General features: G+C 38.0%; 2 protein-coding genes and 1 long non-coding RNA gene across 5 annotated transcripts; 2 read left to right on the forward strand and 1 right to left on the reverse strand.

Moving 5' to 3' along the window:
• Nucleotides 1-848: 848 nt before the first annotated feature.
• LOC108847725 (dehydrodolichyl diphosphate synthase 4) lies at nucleotides 849-5,021 on the reverse strand. Of its 3 annotated transcripts, XM_057005113.1 has the most exons (4): nucleotides 3,149-5,017; nucleotides 1,724-1,973; nucleotides 1,568-1,600; nucleotides 1,377-1,480 (listed from the first exon to the last, which is right to left on the reverse strand). In XM_057005113.1, the coding sequence occupies exons 1-3, from the start codon at nucleotides 3,316-3,318 to the stop codon at nucleotides 1,586-1,588; spliced, it is 435 nt and encodes a 144-aa protein (XP_056861093.1). In that variant the 5' UTR covers nucleotides 3,319-5,017; the 3' UTR covers nucleotides 1,377-1,480; nucleotides 1,568-1,585. The 3 variants fall into 3 exon arrangements, with proteins under 3 accessions (XP_056861091.1, XP_056861093.1, XP_056861092.1); XM_057005111.1 differs by having other exon boundaries at nucleotides 849-1,480; nucleotides 1,568-1,973; nucleotides 3,149-5,021; XM_057005112.1 differs by lacking the exons at nucleotides 1,377-1,480; nucleotides 1,568-1,600 and having other exon boundaries at nucleotides 1,617-1,973.
• Nucleotides 5,022-7,866: 2,845 nt separating this feature from the next.
• Nucleotides 7,867-8,534, forward strand: LOC130509770 (uncharacterized). Its single transcript, XR_008943730.1, has 3 exons — nucleotides 7,867-7,987; nucleotides 8,077-8,125; nucleotides 8,382-8,534. It is a non-coding gene; the product is annotated as an uncharacterized LOC130509770 (long non-coding RNA).
• A 10,248-nt stretch (nucleotides 8,535-18,782) lies between these two features.
• LOC108843881 (E3 ubiquitin-protein ligase AIRP2) lies at nucleotides 18,783-20,847 on the forward strand. Its single transcript, XM_018617026.2, has 5 exons — nucleotides 18,783-19,062; nucleotides 19,662-19,812; nucleotides 19,906-19,972; nucleotides 20,062-20,296; nucleotides 20,388-20,847. Exons 1-5 carry the CDS (start codon nucleotides 18,992-18,994, stop codon nucleotides 20,602-20,604), a joined length of 741 nt encoding a protein of 246 aa, XP_018472528.1. The 5' UTR covers nucleotides 18,783-18,991; the 3' UTR covers nucleotides 20,605-20,847.
• Nucleotides 20,848-21,348: the final 501 nt, after the last annotated feature.

Raw genomic sequence — 21,348 nt, forward strand, 5'->3', positions numbered from 1 at the left:
AGAATCACGTTTCTTCCTCTTCAATTGCTTCACGTTTCTTCATCTCAAGCTCTGACCACAACCATTCCACCTTTAAACCGGCTTGCTTCAGTAAGCCAATTTATCCGAAGTTCTGCTTAATTCAGCATCAGAGAGCGTTCGCTTGTGGTCAAGTTTCCAGATGATATCGGAGATAACGTTAACATAATGTGCCCTGAGCTCTGGCTTCTGAGATTGAACACTGAGTGCAGTTTCTGGTTATGTCTCACAAATCCAGTCGACTTAATAGCATTTTCCTTTTTTTAGCAAAAAAAAAATCCAGTCGACTAAAGTTTGATCACACGACTCAGTTTAGGAGCGGTTCGTAAGGATTATACTACTACATATGATTGCAGCAGCACTCATGGTGAGATCTTATAAAAGCATTGTTAAAGGAGTTTTGCTTCGTGATATGCTCAATTAGTATCGCCTTCTTCTATTTATATAGGCAGCAAAAGACCGCCAATTACTTCGAAATCTATAAGATAAAATTCGAATTTATTAGTGAATCTCTTTTTCTTTTTTGTTTAATCTTATAATAAATAAAATTTAGTTCAATTATATTTACAGTGTCTTATATTTATTATTTATTTATATTTTAATTATGTATCATATTTATCAACATTACTTTAGAATTTATATACAGTAGTATTAAAATATATTAAATCAAATTATTAAATCAGATTTGATTCAGTCGAACCAAATTGAACCGTAAACTAAATATTTTTTGTTTCAACTTCAGGTCCGGTTTAAAAACACTGCAAAATGTGTTATTTTGGAAGAAACCAGACAATTATTGTCAGATTCTCATATATATCAGCTTAGCTAGGCTTCCAAAATCCACGTACTGGTTTCTTGTGACCATTATCATTTTCAATAGTACGTATGTGGTATTTCCTTTCAAATATCATATCTTACGACTGTAAAGTTTTTTCTGCAGCTGAAACAACAGAGCAATTTAATAGAAAAAGTCAAACGAACATAACAAAGTACACAAAGAGAAACATAACATATGATCATCGGTCAAACCCGACAACCAAATCGTCTTTCCCTGCGCTGATACGAAACCAGGGCCTCCATAAACTTATCTTCGTCAAAATCAGGCCAATGGACCGGTGAGAAGAAGAGCTCGGTATAAGCCAGCTGCCACAAGAAGAAGTTACTAATCCTCTGTTCTCCACTCGTCCTAATCAAGAGATCAGGACTTGGGATACACTTTGTCACAAGCTCTCCCTCAAAAAACGTCTCGTCCACGTCTTCCTCACTGATCAAACCTTGTTGTGATTTCTTCATAAGATTCTTGCAAGCGTGCAAGATGTCAAATCTCCCGCTGTAATCTATGGCCAAGATGAGATGCTTCTTCTTGTATCTCTTCGTAGCTTCCTCTAGCTCTTTGATTGTTCCGAGGAGAGATGCCGGGATCTTTGCAAGATTACCGATAACAGAAACTCGGATCTCCTCTCTGAAACAAGCAAGATTCTTGGATTGAGTGAGTAGATAAGAGGCTTTACTATGTTAAATAAACTCACTCACGTTCATATACTCTTACCTTTGGAAAAATTTGATCTTAGACTTGAGGTACCTTTGGAACAAAGACATCAAGCATATAACTTCGACTTGGGTGGTTGAGTTGTAACTTGTAAAGAGATAATAAAGTTTAAATGCACAGGGAAAATTAAAAGCATTTTGTAAGAAATCGTCTCACCTTGTGTCTTCCCCAATTCTCAGTGGAGAAAGCAAAAGCTGACACTGTTTCTATCCCTAGCTTGAAGCAGAGCACAGCGAACTCTAGAAGCCGTTTAGCTCCAGCCTCGTGGCCTTGTGACTTCGGCAATCCGGCCTGCTCGGCCCATCTCCTGTTTCCGTCCATTATCACTGCCACGTGTCTAGGCATCAGCTCTCTCACAAGCCCTGAAGGTGTCTCCTCATCTTCGACCACATTGGTTTCCTCGTCACTACAAAAAAAAATCTAGGTTATGAAAATGTTAGCGAGAAAATTCGTCAAGTGTAACTTGGAAAACAAGTTTTTACATCTCCAGTTGGTGTTTCAGAGTTTTTTAGCTAGAATGGTCGGAAACAAGAAAGTACATGAAATAAGACGAGAGTCAGAAAGCAACCGCATAGACAACATCCTAATTAAGTGTTTTCTTTCCCTTCTTTTCTGGTTTTAGAGTGAAGATTAAGTGTTTCCAGACTCTATGATGTATGAATTTCATCTTAGAGTAAGTTCTAGTGACTGACTCTGGTTGTTTCTATCACATTTTAAGAATAATGATGTTTTTACTATTCCAGTTCATTCATTATCAAAATTGTAATGAAATATTTTCTTTTGAATTTTTTTTTTGCTTTTTTTGTGGAATATACAGAATGAACATTCAATTTCATTCAATACAAATGATAAAATCTTTTTTGTGAAATGAAAGAAATAGAGCATTCCACATTATTTCATTCTAAACATTAGAAATTCAGTTGCAGCCAAAATTGTGAGTTTGTAAAATGATTTTTTTTAAGAAACACGTAGCCAATGCATTTCCAAGAAATTCCGTTCTGAGACTTTTATGAAACAAACGCTACTTCGCTGAGCTTCGATGCAATCTATGAGGTAAATAGTGTGCATGAAGTTGTAAGTTTCAGAATAAATTGTGTTTTCTGCCGTTCAAACTATCCTGGCCGTATCTAAGAAGACAAATAGGGCTAATGATTTACGGACCGCCCACTTAAAGGATGTTTAATGAAAGAAAAAGTAGCTTAGTAAACCTAAGAACAAACGCCATTAGAGGTTTGGAACTAACAGACCACTACCGTTGCATACTTGAACAATTTATTTGTGACACATGAAATTCGTCAACTGAATCGCCTATATGCCTTTGATGACACCAAGTCAATGCTTCGAGATAATCACATGCGATAGAACATAAGTAAGATAGAGCTCTAACAATTTGGAGTCACACACTACAATAAAATGAAGATCTAAATATATTGAAAATCCAAATATATAGCTTTTCTTAATCAGCTTAGTTGAGAACATACATACTTTGCTACTCTCAAATCCACGCGTGGTTGTCACAAAATAAACTATAAAAGGAGCTTAATGCGTAAAAAAAAACTATGATTAATAAAAGCAGAGTACCGTTGTTTCTCGTTCCTCTCTTCCTCATCATCGTATAGAGAAGTTATAAGCATAATGAATCTGAGAATGTTTTTGAAGGAGATAGGAACACTTAGACGCCAAGAGATGAAGAGACCAGGGATGAGAATAAGAGCAAGAAAAGTAAAAACAACCGAGAACAATGTCACCATTTTGGTTAGCAAAAGAAAAAAAGTTTGTTGGAGGGGGCGGGGAGGAATTGTCGTCTTTTTTTTTTTTTTTTTTAATAAATATATATAATGATTCGACCCGAAAACGAGAATACAGTTCCGGTTACAAAACTCGATTTGAACAAAAGCTCCCTAATCAATCTAGTACATTCTAGTTTCGCCCACCCACTAAACCCGACACGTTCCACTAGTCTGATTTTCGAAATTTTTAGGAATCGGTTACTGTTCTCAACCATTGACGATGGTCTCGGGAATGTGAGGTTCTCTTCATTGCTTCGGATGCCGGGATTTCCCAAGTCGCTTCTGGAGTAGCTAGTTCCCGATGAACGCCTTGAAATATTGTAACCTTTACTGGCAATGACGCTCTTGACAGTCTAAAGAAGTGTAGGGATCAAGAACCATACCGAAAAAGCACTTGAGCCCGAGCTATACGCACCTCCAAGACGCCACACACGAACAAGAGCGAGTTGATGTTGCTGCCACCACCACATCTGAAGGTCTCTAAAACCTGCATAGAAAATCAAGCTTCACCACCGCAAGAGAGCCAAGTAGCCAATGCGACGCCGGGATGTAAAGCAGAGATCAAGAGATGACACGAAGGCGGTCAATGACTCCCCGAGAACCACCTCCACCACTTGTGGCCACTGAGAACCAGGAGCCATGTCTACGCTGAAGAACCCAACACCGGTGTCAGATCGGCGAGGGTTGAAAGAAAGAGCACCAGAAGACCACGCCTTGGAGATGTTTGCGGCCGCTAAACAAACCAAGGGAAACAGAGAAGAGGCCGAGCCAAGGAGCACTAAAGCAAAGCCGGAAAAAAGGAAACCTCCGGTGGCCATAGACGACCAACGGAATCCACCACTGGGTAGCGGAAATAGCTCCCTGATGTCTCGACGCAAGACTGGACAGAACTGAGAGCCAGCACCTCCTGCACTCCAAGCTCAAGTCTTACCTTCAAAACCAAGGGCTTCGAATCTCACTTAACAACGGAGAAGAGGAGTGGTCCGATTGGACGCCGAACCGAACCAATGAGCCAAGCCTCCTATTGAAGAACAGATTCCAGATCCGGGCACGGAAGAGATCCCGGGACAAGAACAGAAACGCACTAGACCTCCTTGACTACGATAGAGACAAAAAGAAGTAATCGAAGCGGAGAAAATTCGATCTACTCCCAACTCTAAAAGCCGGCCACCCACGAGCCACCGCTGCTACAACCGCGCCGTACCTCCAGAGAAAACGAAGACCTGCCGGAGAAGACAAACCTTGCGCACAGGAAGCTCACCGGAGATCTCACGAAGGCCCAGAGAAGACGAGCAAAGCGGAGAGACCGAACAAGACTCGTCGAGAGACAAAAGGAAAAACGAGAGAGGGGAAGAGAAGACCCCGCCGGCACCGGACGCGCTCTCACGCGGCACCGGACCAGAGGAGGAGTTCAAGCTGTTGATTTGTCGCCGAGAGGATAAGGTAGAGAGAGAGGTAGAGGAGGGAGAGTATTGGAAATTGTCGTCTTTGTTTCAATATTTTCTCGAATTGGAACACCCAGCTTTATACTTAGAGATAATCGAGTTCAAAGACTCACATGATCAATGGAACGTTTTCACTCTCACTCTCTGTCCCCTTCTTGATACTGCGAAGATACAGGTCATACGCATTTAAGAATAACTAGCGCTTGACCCGTGATCTCATATTATGTTTGGATACTGCGAAGATACAGGTCATACGCATTTAAGAAGATACAGGTCATACGCATTTATTAATAAAATAAATATATAAAATTCTTCATAATACAAAAATGTAACGGTTATATAGACATGCATTCATATGAATATATATATATTTTATGATAGAATGACGATTTTTGATTTTTTGTAATTTTTCGGTTGCTCATATTATGTTTGGATACTTAACCAATAAAATGATATTTTATATAATATATTCGTTAGTTAGTAATTTTAAAATATATTAACCATTTTGACGTAATTATTTATAACTTAAAGCACCAATTAGTATATTTATGTTGTATTATTAATAAATCTGTATTTCCAAAATAAAATAAAATATGTCAAATAAAATTTACATATGTTTTAATAAAACAGATAGGCATGTCTCTAATTTTTGTGTGTTTTAAATAAAATTCATTATTGTTTTAAATAAGAATCCTAAATAAATGGTAGATTTAAATGTTTCCTTAAATTTATATGCTGGTGCACAAATATAGGAATTAGTTTGTACACTAACTCAAAAGAATATTCCATAAATTTAGTGGTTTTGTTACTGTTTTTATTCGAAATACAAAATATAATTGATTTTAATCAAAGTTTAAGAAGAAAAGATAATTTAGTTTATTTGTTTGCGGTTAAATAATAGGATAATAGAATATCTGATTCGGAAATATTTAAGAATCTGATTTGAATGAACGTATGTTAAGAATAACAAATATATAATATGGTTTTGATTCTACAAAAAGCACATGAACATGTTTAGCAAAAAAACAAAAAGCACATGAGCAACGGTTTATGATTTTTACGCAAGAGTGATATGAATGAACGTGTAGCTTATGAATTAAAAGAAAATTAAGTACTTTGAATAATAAAATTATTAAATCTTTTTTTTTGGAAGGTTAGAGCTAGGAGTTAGAGCAGCTATTGATGGTGAGGATGAAACAAAAACAAACTTTTGGTGAGTAATTTAATGGGCAATAAAAATGTTTTATATGTCATTAATTACTTTCCTGTATTATGCTTACTGATTTCACGGTGTAATGACTTGATGTAATCCAAGTTTTTATTTTGGATTCGTTTTGAGAAGTTAGTTATTAATATAAGGAAAAACAGTAACTAATGTTAGAGTTATTCAATACTTTAGTGGCAATACATTGTAAATAATTGCAAAATTTAAAGGTGAATTTATATTTGTACTTCTCTTTCTCTTTTAATAGTATAGATATAAGACCTTCCATCACTTGAGAAACATTAATGGTTTCGTCACATGTTCTTATATATTTATAACATTTTATGCGCTCAGACTCGGAAAATTTTAGATCAATCTAAGTACAAAATTAAAAGTGCAATGGAATTTTTTTTTACTAATGTCGAAGCTAATCGTAAAAAATATAACCATGGTCTCACATTTTATATCAATGCATATGATGTAAAAAGGATTTATTTTTTATTTTTGTAACTGGTAAAAAGGAAATTTTGCATGGAGACTAATAGTTTTTTCTTCCCTCCATGAAGAATGAATAATTAAGGAGCAGTAAGAGCATCATTAACTGTGAAACCCGTTTGGGTTTCTAATTTTTTATTTTATTTTATTTTTTTGTTTTATCTGATTTAAAAAAAAATAAAAATGGAACCAATAGCGGGTGCCGTGGGGCCCGCATAATAGTCTAAGAAACATATCAAAAATGGAACCAATAGCCGGAATCCAGACTGGCAATGGATTCTCAACAGGGTGCAGCATATGGGCGATAAAAGTATGGATACTATTATGGGAGAATTACCAATTGTGACTCAAAACTTGGAGTCAAACCCAAAAGAGTACCCCAACTTGGGTCAAAGGCAAAAGTAACTTAAAAGGCTATTGAAATTACAACTATCTCCTTGTGAACAAACAAAAAAACGGATTTTTTTTTACGTTTCTACCCCTCGCAAGTCGTCTGTAAACAGACGACTTGAAAATAAGTCGTCCAGACGACTTTAAGTTAAGTCGTCTGGACAGTTATTCTTAAACATAATTTAAAAATTTTGTAAAAAATATTTTGATAAGTGAAAAATTGGAATTATGTAATTAACATATGTCTTAAGAGATATAAATTAATATATAACAAATTTCAATTGTTTTCAGCCCAGATGAGTGAAAGTAGTGAGTCATGATATTCTTTAGTTTATGTTTCATCAACATATGTTGTAGTATTGTATGTGTTCTTAGGGTTAGATTTTGGAAAGCATTAAAACCGTTTTTGAAAATTTTTAAAATTACCTAGGCGTGTTCGTTTCTGTGTATAGTAAACACTATTGAAGTATAATTTGATTTTATAACGTGGTTAGTAAGTTAATTTAGTCATTTTAGTTTAGGGGTTCATTTTAGGGTATTGGACGACTTAATATTTAGTCTTCTGTTCCCAGACGACTAAATATTAGGTCGTCTGATGTACATTATCAGCCAGAATAAGTCGTCTAAACCGGACCAAACCTTAAAGTTTACCAATGTACTTTTAAAGCTAACCGGATTATTTACCCAATATATAAGGTGATTTTTTTTTTTTTTTTCATTTTCCGCGAACAGAAACCCTAACAGTTCTCTCTCACCGGCGATATCAAAGGCGATTCGAATTCCCACTATTTCCGAACAACCATCGTTCTCAACGTCGGCTATCTATCTCACTTCATTCTCACCGTTGTCGCCGCAGCTTCTTCTAACCCTAGCGCCGCCGATTCCTCTAAACCCTAGCGCCCCCGCTTCCACTATTTCCGAACAAACCGTCGCCCTCGCCACCGTGCTCACCAACGTTCTCACCGCCGCTTACTCTAAACACTAGCTAGCACCGCCGTTTCTTCTAAACCCTAGCGCCGCCGCTTCTTCTAAACCCTAGCGCCGCCGCTTCTTCTCTGTAAACCGTAGCGCCGTTTCTCTGTAAACCCTAACGCCGGTAAGTCATCAAACTCGTGGAAAAGATGAACATAAAACGTTGTCTCTTTCAATTTACTCATTCTCACCGTTTCACGTTTATTTTTTCAGATCTATAACCACAATGACGAGTACTCGAACTCCTTCTGCGACTAATCAGGTCCGCTTGAAATTTTTCTACTGGAAGACTTGTAAGTAAGTCGTCTGGAAAGTCTTCAACCTGGACGACTTAGTACGTCCATTTGGAAGACTTTCCAGACGACTTAAATATAAGTCGTCAACTAAGTCGTCCAGTTGGACGACTTTCTAGACGACTTATATTTAAGTCGTCTACTAAGTCGTCTGGAGTAACAATTAAGGCGTGATTGATTTAGCTTGTGTTCTGACTTCTATTGTTGTCTTTGATTATTTTGCAGACAAAAAGGATGGATATTCCAGAACTCCCCCGTAGGTTATACACATTAGGGGAAGAGCCAGAACCCCACAATAGCATTTCGTATCATACGGATAACACGAAGTTGCATACTGCTCTTAGGGAAGCTCTCACTGATGCTGAATTTGAAGAGCTCAAGGAGTCGAGATTGGGAGTTTTCATCAAGTTCAAGGAGCAGGGATTTGGTTGGGCTTCAAGGCTGGTTCACCACTTGCTCGGTTTAAAGCTGGACATTAAGAAGAAGTACGAGATGTGGTGTCTCGTTGGTCCAGAACCTGCGAGGTTTTCACTGTTAGAGTTTGAAAACATCACTGGTCTAAACTGCGACTACATCGAGGACCTTGAGACACCAGAATGTGAAGTTACCCCACAGATGGTTTCTTTCTGGGAGATGATGGGAGTTCATCGGGAAGCTGGGCCAAGTACTGATCAGATAATAGCAGCACTGAAGAGATGCGGGGATTGGTCCAGGGAAGATCGCAAGCGACTCGCGTACCTTTCCATCTTCACTGGATTCATTGAAGGGAAAAAGTTCTCAAGCGCTACACGAGCTACTCTCGCAAGGCTAGTGATGGATTTAGAAAGGTTTGAGAATTATCCATGGGGGAGAGTCGCGTTTAAGGTGCTGATGGACTCTTTGTGGAACAAAGATATTACTGGCTGTTACACCGTGGATGGCTTTATACAAGTTCTTCAGGTCTGGGCGTACGAAGCTATTCCGGGATTGGGTGCTAGTATTGGTCTACCCAGAGCAAACAGTCCGTCTCCACCGATTCTGGCTTACGACGGCAGCAGAGGCCGCAGATTCATGAAAGCTGCTATCTTGAGTCAGGTACCTTTCCATCTTCACTTAATTAAGTCGTCCGGAAGGTCTTCCAGCTGGACGACTTAGTAGACGACTTATTATAAGTCGTCTGGAAGGTCTTCCAGCTGGACGACTTAGTAGACGACTTATTATAAGTCGTCTGGAAGGTCTTCCAGCTGGACGACTTAGTAGACGACTTATTATAAGTCGTCTGGAAGGTCTTCCAGCTGGACGACTTAGTAGACGACTTATTATAAGTCGTCTGGAAGGTCTTCCAGCTGGACGACTTAGTAGACGACTTATTATAAGTCGTCTGGAAGGTCGTCCAGCTGGACGACTTAGTAGACGACTTATAATAAGTCGTCTGGAAGGTCGTCCAGCTGGACGACTTAGTTGACGACTTATAATTAAGTCGTCTATTTAGTATTTTGTTTCAAATATCTAACTCGATTCTTCTTCTATTTACTGCAGACCCGCGTGATCAACTTTGTTGAGAAGGACATTAGTGAAATGTGGCCAAAATGGGACTCTGAGGTTGATGACGTGCCCGCGGAGAACATCATTAAAGTGATGTATGATCGGAGACCGTGGAAGTGGACCATGGATTGCTGGGAAGTCACTGGTACAAAACCCAAGTTTGTGACTCCATCGAAAAGAGCCAAAGAGATGGTTGTGGAGGAGGTGGAGGAAGACAATCAGAGACCTCGGAAGAAAGCTCGTAAAGAGGCTCCTAAAGAGGCTCCTAAAGAGGCTAGAGAAGAGGCTCCTACAGAGGCTACAGAAGAGGCTACAGAAGAGGCTAGAGAAGAGGCTAGTTGGGTGACCAGAGAGGAGTTAGAAAACATGTTCAAGGACTTAGGTGACATGATGAAAGAGGGGTTTAAGAAGTGCATCAGGGAGATTAGGAAGATCTCCGATAGATTGGAAGCTGTGGAGAAGAAGGTTGGTGTCACCAATCAGGCTACCCCTCAAGCCCCAGAAACCGGGGTTAGTAAAAAACACCCTACCCCACAAGCCCCAGAAACCGGGGCTAGTAACAAACAGACTACTCCTCAAAAGGATCAGCCTCCACTTCAAACCAATCATCCTACTCCTCCCACCAGACAGCCTGCTCCTCAAAAGGCAAAGCCTACTCCTCAAAAGGCGAAACAGCCTGCTCCTCAAACTAAACAGCCTGCTCCTCAAACTAAACAGCCTGCTCCTCAAACGAAACAGCCTGCTCCTCAAACTAAACAGCCTGCTCCTCAGACGAAACAGCCTGCTCCTCAAACGAAAAAGCCTTCTCCACAAAAGAAACAGCCTTCTCCTCTGCCCAAAGAGGTTAATATCAAATCTTTAAGTCGTCTGGTCTTTGTATAGATTTGTAAATATATAAGTCGTCTGGAAGGTTTTCCAGCTGGACGACTTACAAATAAGTCGTCTGGAAGGTTTTCCAGCTGGAAAACCTTCCAGACGACTTATTTGTAAGTCGTCCAGCTGGAAAACCTTCCAGAAGACTTACAAATAAGTCGTCTGAACTCCAGCTGGAACCAAATCCTCTCCCAACTTTTATTTAAGTCGTCCAGGGTTAACTTGTTCTCTTTTATTGCAGAGATTGTTGCCGGAGGATACAGCAGATGAGGCGATCTCGGTATATAAGATCTTGCCGGAGGATAAAGCAGATGGTGTCACCTCCAAAGAGATTGTTCCTCTCACTTCCACTGACCAACCGAGCTTCGCTTCCAACGATCAACAACCGAGCTTCGCTTCCACCGATCCAGCTTCAGCTTCAGAACCGAGCCTGGTTGTATTGGACCAAACAGCTCCCACTGCTTCTGTGCGTGCAAGGAGTGAACGAACGAAGAAACCTGCTCCCACGCAGATATCTCCTTATACGGCAGAGAGAAGGAAACTCCTTAGAGTGGGAAAGTATAATCCATTTCCCACACTAAACAGACCTAAGATGAAGGAGCTCGCTGATTGGTTGAAAACTGATCCGTAAGTGATTGCTTTACCCATAATAGCTTGATTTAGTCTACCAAAACTGATTGCTTTTTTGTTTGCAGTGATTATTTCACTAAGGAAGAGGACAAACCACGTACATCACCAACTTGGTGGTATCAAAAACTCCGGACATCCAAAGCATGGCTGGAAGACGTAGTAAGTCTTCTGCTTATCTTTAAGTCGTCTGGTAACTTGTCTTTGTATAGATTTGTAAATATATAAGTCGTCTGGAAGGTTTTCCAGCTGGACGACTTATTTGTAAGTCGTCCAGCTGGAAAACCTTCCAGAAGACTTACAAATAAGTCGTCTGGTAACTTGTCTTTGTATAGATTTGTAAATATATAAGTCGTCTGGAAGGTTTTCCAGCTGGACGACTTACAAATAAGTCGTCTGGAAGGTTTTCGAGCTGGAAAACCTTCCAGACGACTTATTTGTAAGTCGTCCAGCTGGAAAACCTTCCAGACGACTTATTTGTAAGTCGTCTGGAAGGTTCTAACTTGTATTATTTTATATGCAGCATATAGATGCTTGGATGAATGTGCTGAGGCAGAGGTATAAGGAGAACCCACAATGTTTCCGGAGCGAGCGAATGTGCTTCCTGGATCACAACTTTACCCAGTCTTGGAGAGAACAGTATCTGGTCTTCAAAACATCGTCGTCTGATCACAATGGTTTAGGAAAAATGCTACCTAGTGGGGCGGCGAGTTTGTATGACGGATCAATGCCTTCATTTTGCCAATCAAACAAGAAGTGGGGGGAGGACATTGATGATATCTATGCGCCACTGAACTTGGACAACAAACATTGGGTGGCTATTTGGATATCGATCCCTAAGAGGCACATAGTCGTCTGGGACAGCATACCTTCAACTACCATACCAGAAAGATGGGATGAGATAATGGAGCCTTTTCTCGAGATGGTCCCTTATCTGATTGTGGAGTGCGGAGACCAGATGCATGGGTTGGAGCGATACACTTATGAGAGACTCCTCAAAGATGTACCCACGGCCAACAATGGTGATTGTGGCGTGTACGCTGCAAAGTACATTGAATGTCATGCTCTTGGGGTCCCCTTTAGCCCTAAAGACTTTGCTAGGTCCAATGCGAAGACTATGAGGGATACTATGGCTTTGGCTATATGGACGGAGCTTGTTGATCAGCATCTGAAAGATAATGAGGATGGTGGTATGTTTGTAGGCATGTATGATTAGATACACAAATCAATTTGTATAGATTTTTTAACTTGTATAGATTTTTTAACTTGTATAGATTTTTTAACTTGTATAGATACACAAATCAATTTGTATATTTGAACTATTTGTATACACAAATCTATTTGTATATTTGAACTATTTGTTTACACAAATCTATTTGTATGTTTGTGGGCATGTATGATTTATTTGATTTTCTAACTTGTATAGATTTTCTAACTTACAAATAAGTCGTCTGGAAGGTTTTCCAGCTGGACGACTTACAAATAAGTCGTCTGGAAGGTTTTCCAGCTGGACGACTTACAAATAAGTCGTCTGGAAGGTTTTCCAGCTGGACGACTTACAAATAAGGTCGTCTAAAAAAAATAAGGTAGTCTAAAAATAAAATACACTGGACGACTTACAAATAAGGTCGTCTAAAAAAAATAAGGTAGTCTAAAAATAAAATACACTGGACGACTTCGTAAAAGGTCGTCTAAAAAAAAATACACTTGAAGGGATAGTAGAAGGTAGTCTAAACACTGGACGACTTAAATACACTGGACGACTTAAATACACTGGACGACTTCGTAAAAGGTCGTCTAAAAAAATACACTTGAAGGGATAGTAGAAGGTAGTCTAATACACTGGACGACTTCGTAGAAGGTAGACGAAACACTGGACGACTTAGAAATTAGTCGTCTGGACGGGTAATCAAGACTGGACGACTTATATTTAGGTCGTCTGGACAACTAGTCAACTGGTTGTGTACATTGTGGTTTCGTATGGCCAGTTTCCTTGCAGTTTGAGCATCTCCGTGCCCTGTGTTTCTTCCTGGGTTTGTGTCCCCTCATCCTAGATAGCTCCAACCAAGATTGCCATCTTGATTTCTTCTGTCTCCCCGGACCACGCTTTACGTTTGGAGGAAAGCATTCTCGTTCCTCAATATGTTGTGACACGATAGGATATATATTCTCTGAGTATCCTGCATACAGATGATTCTTTGAGTAAAGTGGACATACAAGTGTGTCGATATGCACACCAGCATGTGTTCCAGCTGCTATAGCATGAGAGCAAGGTATTTTCTCCACTCCATAGACACCACAACCACACTTTACATGTTCCAAATCAACCGCACAGTCCATTTTGCCACCTTTGACAAAGAAACGCCATCCATCAATTGGTTCGACCGTCATCGTATCCGCTATCTCTGATCGAACAGCAAGCAAGTATTCAACACCCCGGCTATGTACAGTTGGGAGACTCAAAGCATCTTGTCTCCTTTTCCAATACCATTTTCCTAACTTCTGCCTTATGAACTCCAGCAGGAACGGAATCGGAAATCCTCTTGCTCGCTTCAGTGCGGAATTAATAGATTCAGCGATGTTGCTTGTTTTTATGTTGAACCTGTTCCCCTTACAATAAACCCTTGACCATAGCTTGGCGTCGGCCTTCTCCAAATACGTTGCAAGTTCCGGGTTTGCACTCCGTATCTCAGCCATGTACCGGTTAAAATCGTGAACCGTGTGCGCATAAGCAGCCCCTTTCACCAAGTACATGAGATGTTTCCCTTTAAACTTTTTGACAATGTTATCTTGAAGGTGATAATAACATATTCCTCGGGTTGCCCAAGGAAACACCTTCTCACACGCACTTTTAATGGCCGCGTGCCGGTCAGAGACTATCACCAGAGGCTTGTCATGAGATATACAACTAGCCAATTTTGTGAAAAACCATTCCCAAGAAGGTTCATCTTCAGCATCCACGATCCCAAAAGCCAATGGGAATATCTGAAAATTGCCATCTTGTGCGGCTGCAACTAACATAACACCTCCATACTTTCCACTTAGGTGAGTTCCATCCACCACAATGACCCTTCTCTGATACTTAAAACCTTTGATAGAAGCTCCAAAAGAGAGAAATAGATACTTAAATCTTTTCTCAGAATCAAGTTCTATAGCCGTGATAGAATCAGGATTTGCAATGGAGATTTGCTCGAGATATGAAGGCAGACGCGAATACCCTTCTTCTGCTGATCCTCTCACCAATTTCTGTGCATATAACAGTGCTCTGTATGAAGTGGTGTAATCAAGCGTCATGCCAAACATGTTCTTCATTGCATCAGTGATATGCTGTGGAGTTATCCCATCAATGATCCCAACACGATCAATGAAAAGACTACCAACATACTTTGGAGTACAGTGTCTCCGCTGAGCGATTCGGTCTCCAATTGAGCATAAATGTTTTTCCACATACTTTGTTACCCAAAACGTGTTTGACCCATGTTTCACACTCGCTCTGATCTTCCATCCACAACCGCTAACCCGACATATTGCCACAAGGAGAGTTTTTGTTGATTTGTATATTCTGAAAGAAAACCTACCCCTCACTGCTGTCAACCGCAGCTCTGAAAGCAGTGCATCCTTGCTAACAAAACTCTGGTTGACATAGATGCTGGTACAATCCGATTTTCCTCCTTCAATAGCATTTGTCTTAGCATATGTCTTTTCAATTTCTTCAAAACAAATATTATCATCATCTTCCTCGTCCTCATCTAGAACCTTTCCATAAAGACTGTAATCCCCACCATTCTGATCCGTTTCACCAACAATAGTGTTATCAGCATCCTCCTCCCCATTTTCCTCCTCCCCATTTTCCTCCTCCCCATCTTGATTTTCATCTTCAACAGACTCATTATCACCAACATCTTCAAAACATTCATCAGCCTCATCATTATCACCAACATCTTCTTCCCATTCACCAGCTTCATCATTATCACCAACATCTTCTTCCCATTCACCAGCTTCATCATTATCACCAGCTTCTTCTCTTTTCTCTGAAACCGTTTCCACCTTGCTGCGGCTTGATACACAAAGACATACTCTATGCGTTTTGAGTATCTCGAGCAAGTTTCGAACTTGTCTATCACTTGTAACATGAATGGGAGGACTGCTTGGAGTCATCATCATTTCTGCTGGTAATGAGTAGCTAATCTCCACAGTCACTGATCTCATGTCCAGGTTATAATCTTCTTGAGCCATTGCAACAAGTTCAGCATGTGTTGAATCTTCATTCAATAAAAACAATCTTGCTCCTTTGAGATCATCAACCACAAAATCCCAACGGAAATCTCTCAACAACCATTCTCCATACACTGCATGTAACTTAAAAATCATCTGCAAATATTCAAAATAAAACACATTAGTAAACATAGAGAAAATGAAGAAGTTCAACAAACATTATCGCAGACGACTTAGATTTAAGTCGTCCAGAAGACTTAAAGGTAAGTCGTCTAAAGAGGTCACTTTTGCAATTGAAAATTAAAAGGGACGACTTAATTCTAAGTCGTCCGGCTTTGTTTGTTAAAAAAAAAAATTCAGACGACTTATATATAAGTCGTCTACGAAAAACGGGCTAGTTTTGCATTTGACCGAATCGTGTCAGATCTTTGACTATTTCTGGACGACTTATAAATCAGTCGTCTCTGGAAAGTAAAAATTTCAATATTTTATTCAAACTAGACGACTTACACGTAAGTCGTCCCAGGTTAGTTTTGTAATTGAAAAATAAAACTTGAAATTTAACTTTCTCCAGACGACTTAACTAAAAGTCGTCCAGCTAGACGACTTAATTTAAGGTCGTCCGGGATAAGCAAGGTTTGGACGACTTAATTGGGAAAAATTCTGGACGACTTTGCTTTCCCCGGACGACTTTAAATTAAGTCTTCTGACGGGACGACTTTATATTATGTCGTCTGGTAAAAATTAAATTATGAAGTTTTATTTTTCAACTACAAAACTAACCTAAGACGACTTACACGTAAGTCGTCTAGTTTAATAAAATATTGAAATTTTAACTTTCCGAGAGACGACTGAATTATAAGTCGTCCAGAAATAGTCAAAGATCTGACACGATTCGGTCAAATGCAAAACTAGCCTGTTTCTCGTAGACGACTTATATATAAGTCGTCTGGACTGTTTTTTTTCACCAAACAAAGCTGGACGACTTAGTTTAAGTCGTCCGTTTGACCAGAAGACTCATCAGTAAGTCTTCTACATACAGATGACTTACTTGTAAGTCTTCTACGCGAACAGATTTTGAAAAAAATTCAAATTCGTACCTTCAACTAGGTGAGATGACTTTGTTTGCACACAGGGTCTTCTCCAACCACCCAGAACCTCAAACGAAAGCAACCGTAAGTCAAAACGAAAGAAATATGGCTCCAAACAATTTTGAATCAAAAGCTTCAGTTTTTTGGATGAATATGGAGAGAAAGTGAAAGAAATGTTGTTTTTAGTTCATAACAATTGAAACAGAGAGAGTGTAAAGAGATTTACGTGCATTAAAGGGCATTAAAAGCTCCAAACAGTTCGTACAAGGTTGTTCCCACTATTCATGGCAGTGGCAATATTGTAAATACTTGAAGAAAATGAGGTTGAGACAGTAAAGAAGCCATTTTCGAAAAAAAAAAAAAAAAAGGGTTAATGGCATTTTCGTAGATAAAATGCAGATGTGGGGTTAAAAACTCAAAAAAAAAATGAGTCAAAAGAAAAGGTTAGTTTTCTGTTTGAATTCAAGTTTTGAGTCACTTTTGCAATAAGCCCTACTATTATTACTAAAATGCTGTTACAGAGTGTGATATATCATATATGGAGAGAACGTAATGCAAAGATACACAACCAGCCATGGATTACCACTGATCAAATGAGAAGAAGGATTGATAAGGCTATTCGAAACAGGATTAGCTCTTTGCGGTACAAGTATGATCATAAGTATGGAGGACTTCTCCAGCGTTGGTTTGAGATCACTGCATAGTCTATTTTGTTTTCTCTTCCTATTCTTTAGAGAAACCATAGCCTAGAGATAGAGTTTTGTATATAACATTTTTTTATTGATCAATAAATTTTAAATTTCATCAAAAAAAAAACTTGTTTATGTATTTTCGACTTTCTTCCTCTCTTTTCTCCATTCGGTAGACTTTACCACTCTTAAAAACCCTTATGAAACCTGCAATAATCCTGCTCTAAAGAGGCTAACTGAAACGCACTACAGCATATTATGTTTAAATGAAAACTAGATGACTTCCCAAGTTGAATAATGTCATTTAAATATTATTTACGCGCTGTCAGAAAAAAATACTTACGGTAAATAAGTTTTGTACATATTTAAAATTTATAATAATTTCAGTAAATTAAATTTTTGATAAAAATAGAGAAATTTTGATCGTTTAATAAATTAAAAATATTTAAATATTATTACATTATATTAATCATCTTAATCTATGCATCTCATATATGAAAAAAGAAAATTTACAATATACGAATTGTGATACATATCAAATATTTATGTCAAATTTAGAAAACAGTAAGCTTGAAAAGATTCTATTATATTACTTGGATTAATATAAATTTATTTTGAGATTTTAAAAATATTGCTTTTTGTCATAAACAAATATTAATTATTAAGTATACTTTAATTGTGTACACAATAATCAACAATGAAGGTATACTCAATAATTAATATTTTTTGATATTATTTATTTACTATAATGGCATTATTCAATTTGAAAAGCCATATATTTGATTTTTTCAATATATTTAAGAATACTTTAATTGTGTACACAATAATTTTATAACACGTGTTGTGTTCTCAATACATATATAAATAATTAAATAAATAGAAGTACGATTATAACATAGTTATTATACTATTATGTAAGAATTGAACGTGCTTATTAATTATATTTTCATAATTTTAGATAATTCTACTTATTTATCATGTTCTTAACGATTTTAAATAATGAGTCATTAATTTATATGTAACTTCTTCTTGTAAAATCTGAGATGCTTTTATTGAATGTGTTTTTCTTCAGTATTTAATAAATGTTTTGATTAGGCTTTAGACACTTTTTCACTTAGTACAATAAATACATCTGATAGCTGAAGAAAAAAACATTCAATAAAAGCATCTCAGATTTTGTCAAAAATCTATTTATACTATTTTTTGATAAATAAATTTAATTATCTGTTATATTCTCTATAATTTTATTTATTTATTTATTATATTCTTAACTATTCTTATCATAAATGTTTTGAATTGGTGTACGAATTGACACTGATCATACATGTGTCAAACAGAAAATGCGACGAAATTATTTTTTTCTTTTTTAATTACAACCAAAGGTGCATGTCATATAATTATGGACAAGTGGCAATCCTGTAATGGAAACTGACGAAAAACCATGGGTAGTGCCCAAAACAAGATAATGAACCCACTACCGAAAATAAGGGCATAACTGTCAATTCGTACACCAATTCGCGACTTTTCTCGAAAAAGCAACTTCGAGAATCGTAACCGATTAGCGCTTAATAAGATGGGTTTAATTAAAAAAAAAGATTAGTAATCATATTTACAAAAAAAACACTTTTTCTTTTTTTTCTCTGTCTTCATTAATGTAAACTTTGATCATCGGATTTGGTGAAACATCTAAACCATTGAAAGTACTCTTTTCCTTTTCGGTACTGATTTGAGACACAGTGTTAGCTTTCTTGATCCTCTTCTGTCGGTGTGTTCCGTTTGATGGGAGTTATTATTTCCCGGGGAAATTACTTTTGACATGGCTGCCAAACTGTCTTTCAAGGACTCTCTTAAAGCTCTTGAAGCCGATATTCAACACGCTAACACTCTGTAAAACCCTCGTTTCCTCTGCTTTTTTCTGATTCTAAAAGTCTCGATCTCTTTGCATATAGCTGTGTATGTTAGGTGATGTCAGGTCCAAGCTAAGCTACAGCTTAATCTCTCCGTTCTTCCCCCCCCCCCCCCCTTTTTTTACTTTTCCTCTGTTTGGTTTGCATGTAAGAGTTTCCTTCTTGTTCGAATTGAAAATCTGTGAAAAAACTTTATGTAGCTTGATTTAGGTCAACCAGTGGGGTATGTGGTTACTTCTTACGGTGTTAGACTTGGGAAACTGTACTCAGTTGATCACTAAGTTTAGGGTTTATCTAGACACTAACTGTTTTAGCTCAAAATGACCTCAGTTTTGTCTTGGGATTCTTCTTCTTAACTAAGTTGACTTGTGGTTAACATCTCAGTGACTTTTTTTTAGCCTAATCACTAATGTCTTCTCGATCAATGTTTGAACTTAATAGTCAAATGTTATAGCCATACTTTTGCATGCTTGAATCTTTTGATGCCCTTATTAACCAAAAAAAAAAAAAAGCATATTGTTAGTAATGGACTTTTATTGAGTATTTCTTCTTATTATATTTCTCAAAATGAATGTACAGAGCTTTAGACCACCCTCGGGAGAAGGATGGAGGACGTGTGCAGATGAGATTGTCATACAGCCCAGCTGCTCAGTTCTTTCTTTTTCTTGTACAATGGACTGATTGTCACCTCGCTGGTACCCTCGGCTTGCTCAGAGTCCTTATCTATATGGTACTTCCTCTTTTTCTTCCCTCTTTTGCTTTACTGCATTCACACTCTTCGTCATTGTTTTGATTAATTCGTTGAGCTAAAACTTGATTCCAGACTTACGCAGATGGGAAAACCACAATGTCGGTTTATGAAAGAAAAGCCAGTATCAGAGAGTTCTATGGTATATGTTCTGTTTTTGCTGATATAATTTCTAGTTAACGAGTTTGATATTGTTTTATTAATATGCTTTATTTTATTTTATATTTGTAGCTGTTATATTCCCTTCCTTGTTACAACTACAAAGGGGAATCACAGACCTCGAAGACCGTAAACAAAAAGAGGTCTGCAGCATGCGGTACAGAAAGAAGGATGAGAGCAAAAAGTGTGAGCTCTCGGAGATTGAGATGGAGCGGGAAGAAGAATGTGGAATCTGTATGGAGATGAACAGCTTGGTCGTGCTGCCTAACTGTACGCATTCTCTTTGTATCAAATGCTATCACGATTGGTAAGCTAGTCACTTCAAGAGCTTCCACTTTTTTTTGTTTGTTTGAAGTGTTTTTGTTTTCTGAAGAAAGTGGTAATGTTTTATTCTTTAGGAGAGGGAGGTCGCAGTCATGCCCTTTCTGCAGAGACAGTCTTAAGAGAGTGGATTCAGGTGATCTTTGGATGTTCTTGGAGAACACCGATACAGTGAACCCCTCTGTGATCGCTAGAGAGAATCAGAGACGGTTGTTTGTGTATATTGAGAAGTTACCACTGGTGGTTCCAGATCAAGCGTTTGCCTCTTCTCCTTACGATTCCCATGTGAGGTGAAACAAGAAAACAAAAAAAAAAGGTGTAAACCGGTTCTGGTGAATCTTTACATGTATCTATTTATTAGAAGTTAGGAGAAGTAGTAGCAGTCTTGTCCTTTTTTAATACTCTGTTTTTCTTTACCATATTTTCTTGGGAAAGTTCCACTTCCTTCATGCTTTTTGTGCATTTGGTTGTTGGTTCCCATTTACTTATTTACAAGCATAAACCTTTCTCTTCAAAAAGTGTGTATTCACAATCAAATTACGGTTGTTGTTGCCTATTCAAGTATTAAGATCAGAGATTGTGGACTACACAACCATGTTGTTAAAAGAACCGTCATACCTCTTCTACTAAATTTAGTAAAACGTTATTTTAAAACTATTTTCTCAAGTATCTAAGTAAACGAAGTCTATGATCCAAGGAGACTGAAACAAAGGTTCACAACTTATAGGTTGTTAGAAAAAGAGAAAGAAAATCAAAAACTAGTAGTATGGAGGGACACTTACTATATTGATATCAAGTGGTATTGCCTTTGCGTTGTCAATATTTTCTCAGTTGTAGGCTGTAGCTAGAATCTTGGGAGTTGAAATTCTTGATCATTAGCTTACACAGATGTTTTTCTCTGTAAATGTCTTTATTTTACAATTTTATCCTTTGCATTTACAGATGTCAGATTGATTAGTACATGAGACACCGAGTCCACTATTCAGTCCTAAACACTATACCTGCAAAGTACTTGCCATTGAATTATTTTCCTGCTGA

This window comes from Raphanus sativus, chromosome 3 (assembly GCF_000801105.2).
Source record: "Raphanus sativus cultivar WK10039 chromosome 3, ASM80110v3, whole genome shotgun sequence".
In the NCBI taxonomy this organism is placed as follows: domain Eukaryota; kingdom Viridiplantae; phylum Streptophyta; class Magnoliopsida; order Brassicales; family Brassicaceae; genus Raphanus; species Raphanus sativus.

Bases quoted from the DNA above. Each gene is read 5' to 3' on its own strand.
- LOC108843881 (XM_018617026.2), top strand. From the start codon at position 18,992: ATGGCTGCCAAACTGTCTTTCAAGGACTCTCTTAAAGCTCTTGAAGCC. The intron at 19,063-19,661 runs GTAAAACCCTCG...ATGAATGTACAG, and splicing joins ATTCAACACGCTAACACTCT to AGCTTTAGACCACCCTCGGG. The intron at 20,297-20,387 runs GTAAGCTAGTCA...TTTATTCTTTAG, and splicing joins ATCAAATGCTATCACGATTG to GAGAGGGAGGTCGCAGTCAT.
- LOC108847725 (XM_057005111.1), bottom strand. From the start codon at position 1,617: ATGTCTTTGTTCCAAAGGTACCTCAAGTCTAAGATCAAATTTTTCCAA. The intron at 1,481-1,567 runs GTAAGAGTATAT...TGCTTGTTTCAG, and splicing joins AAGATCAAATTTTTCCAAAG to AGAGGAGATCCGAGTTTCTG.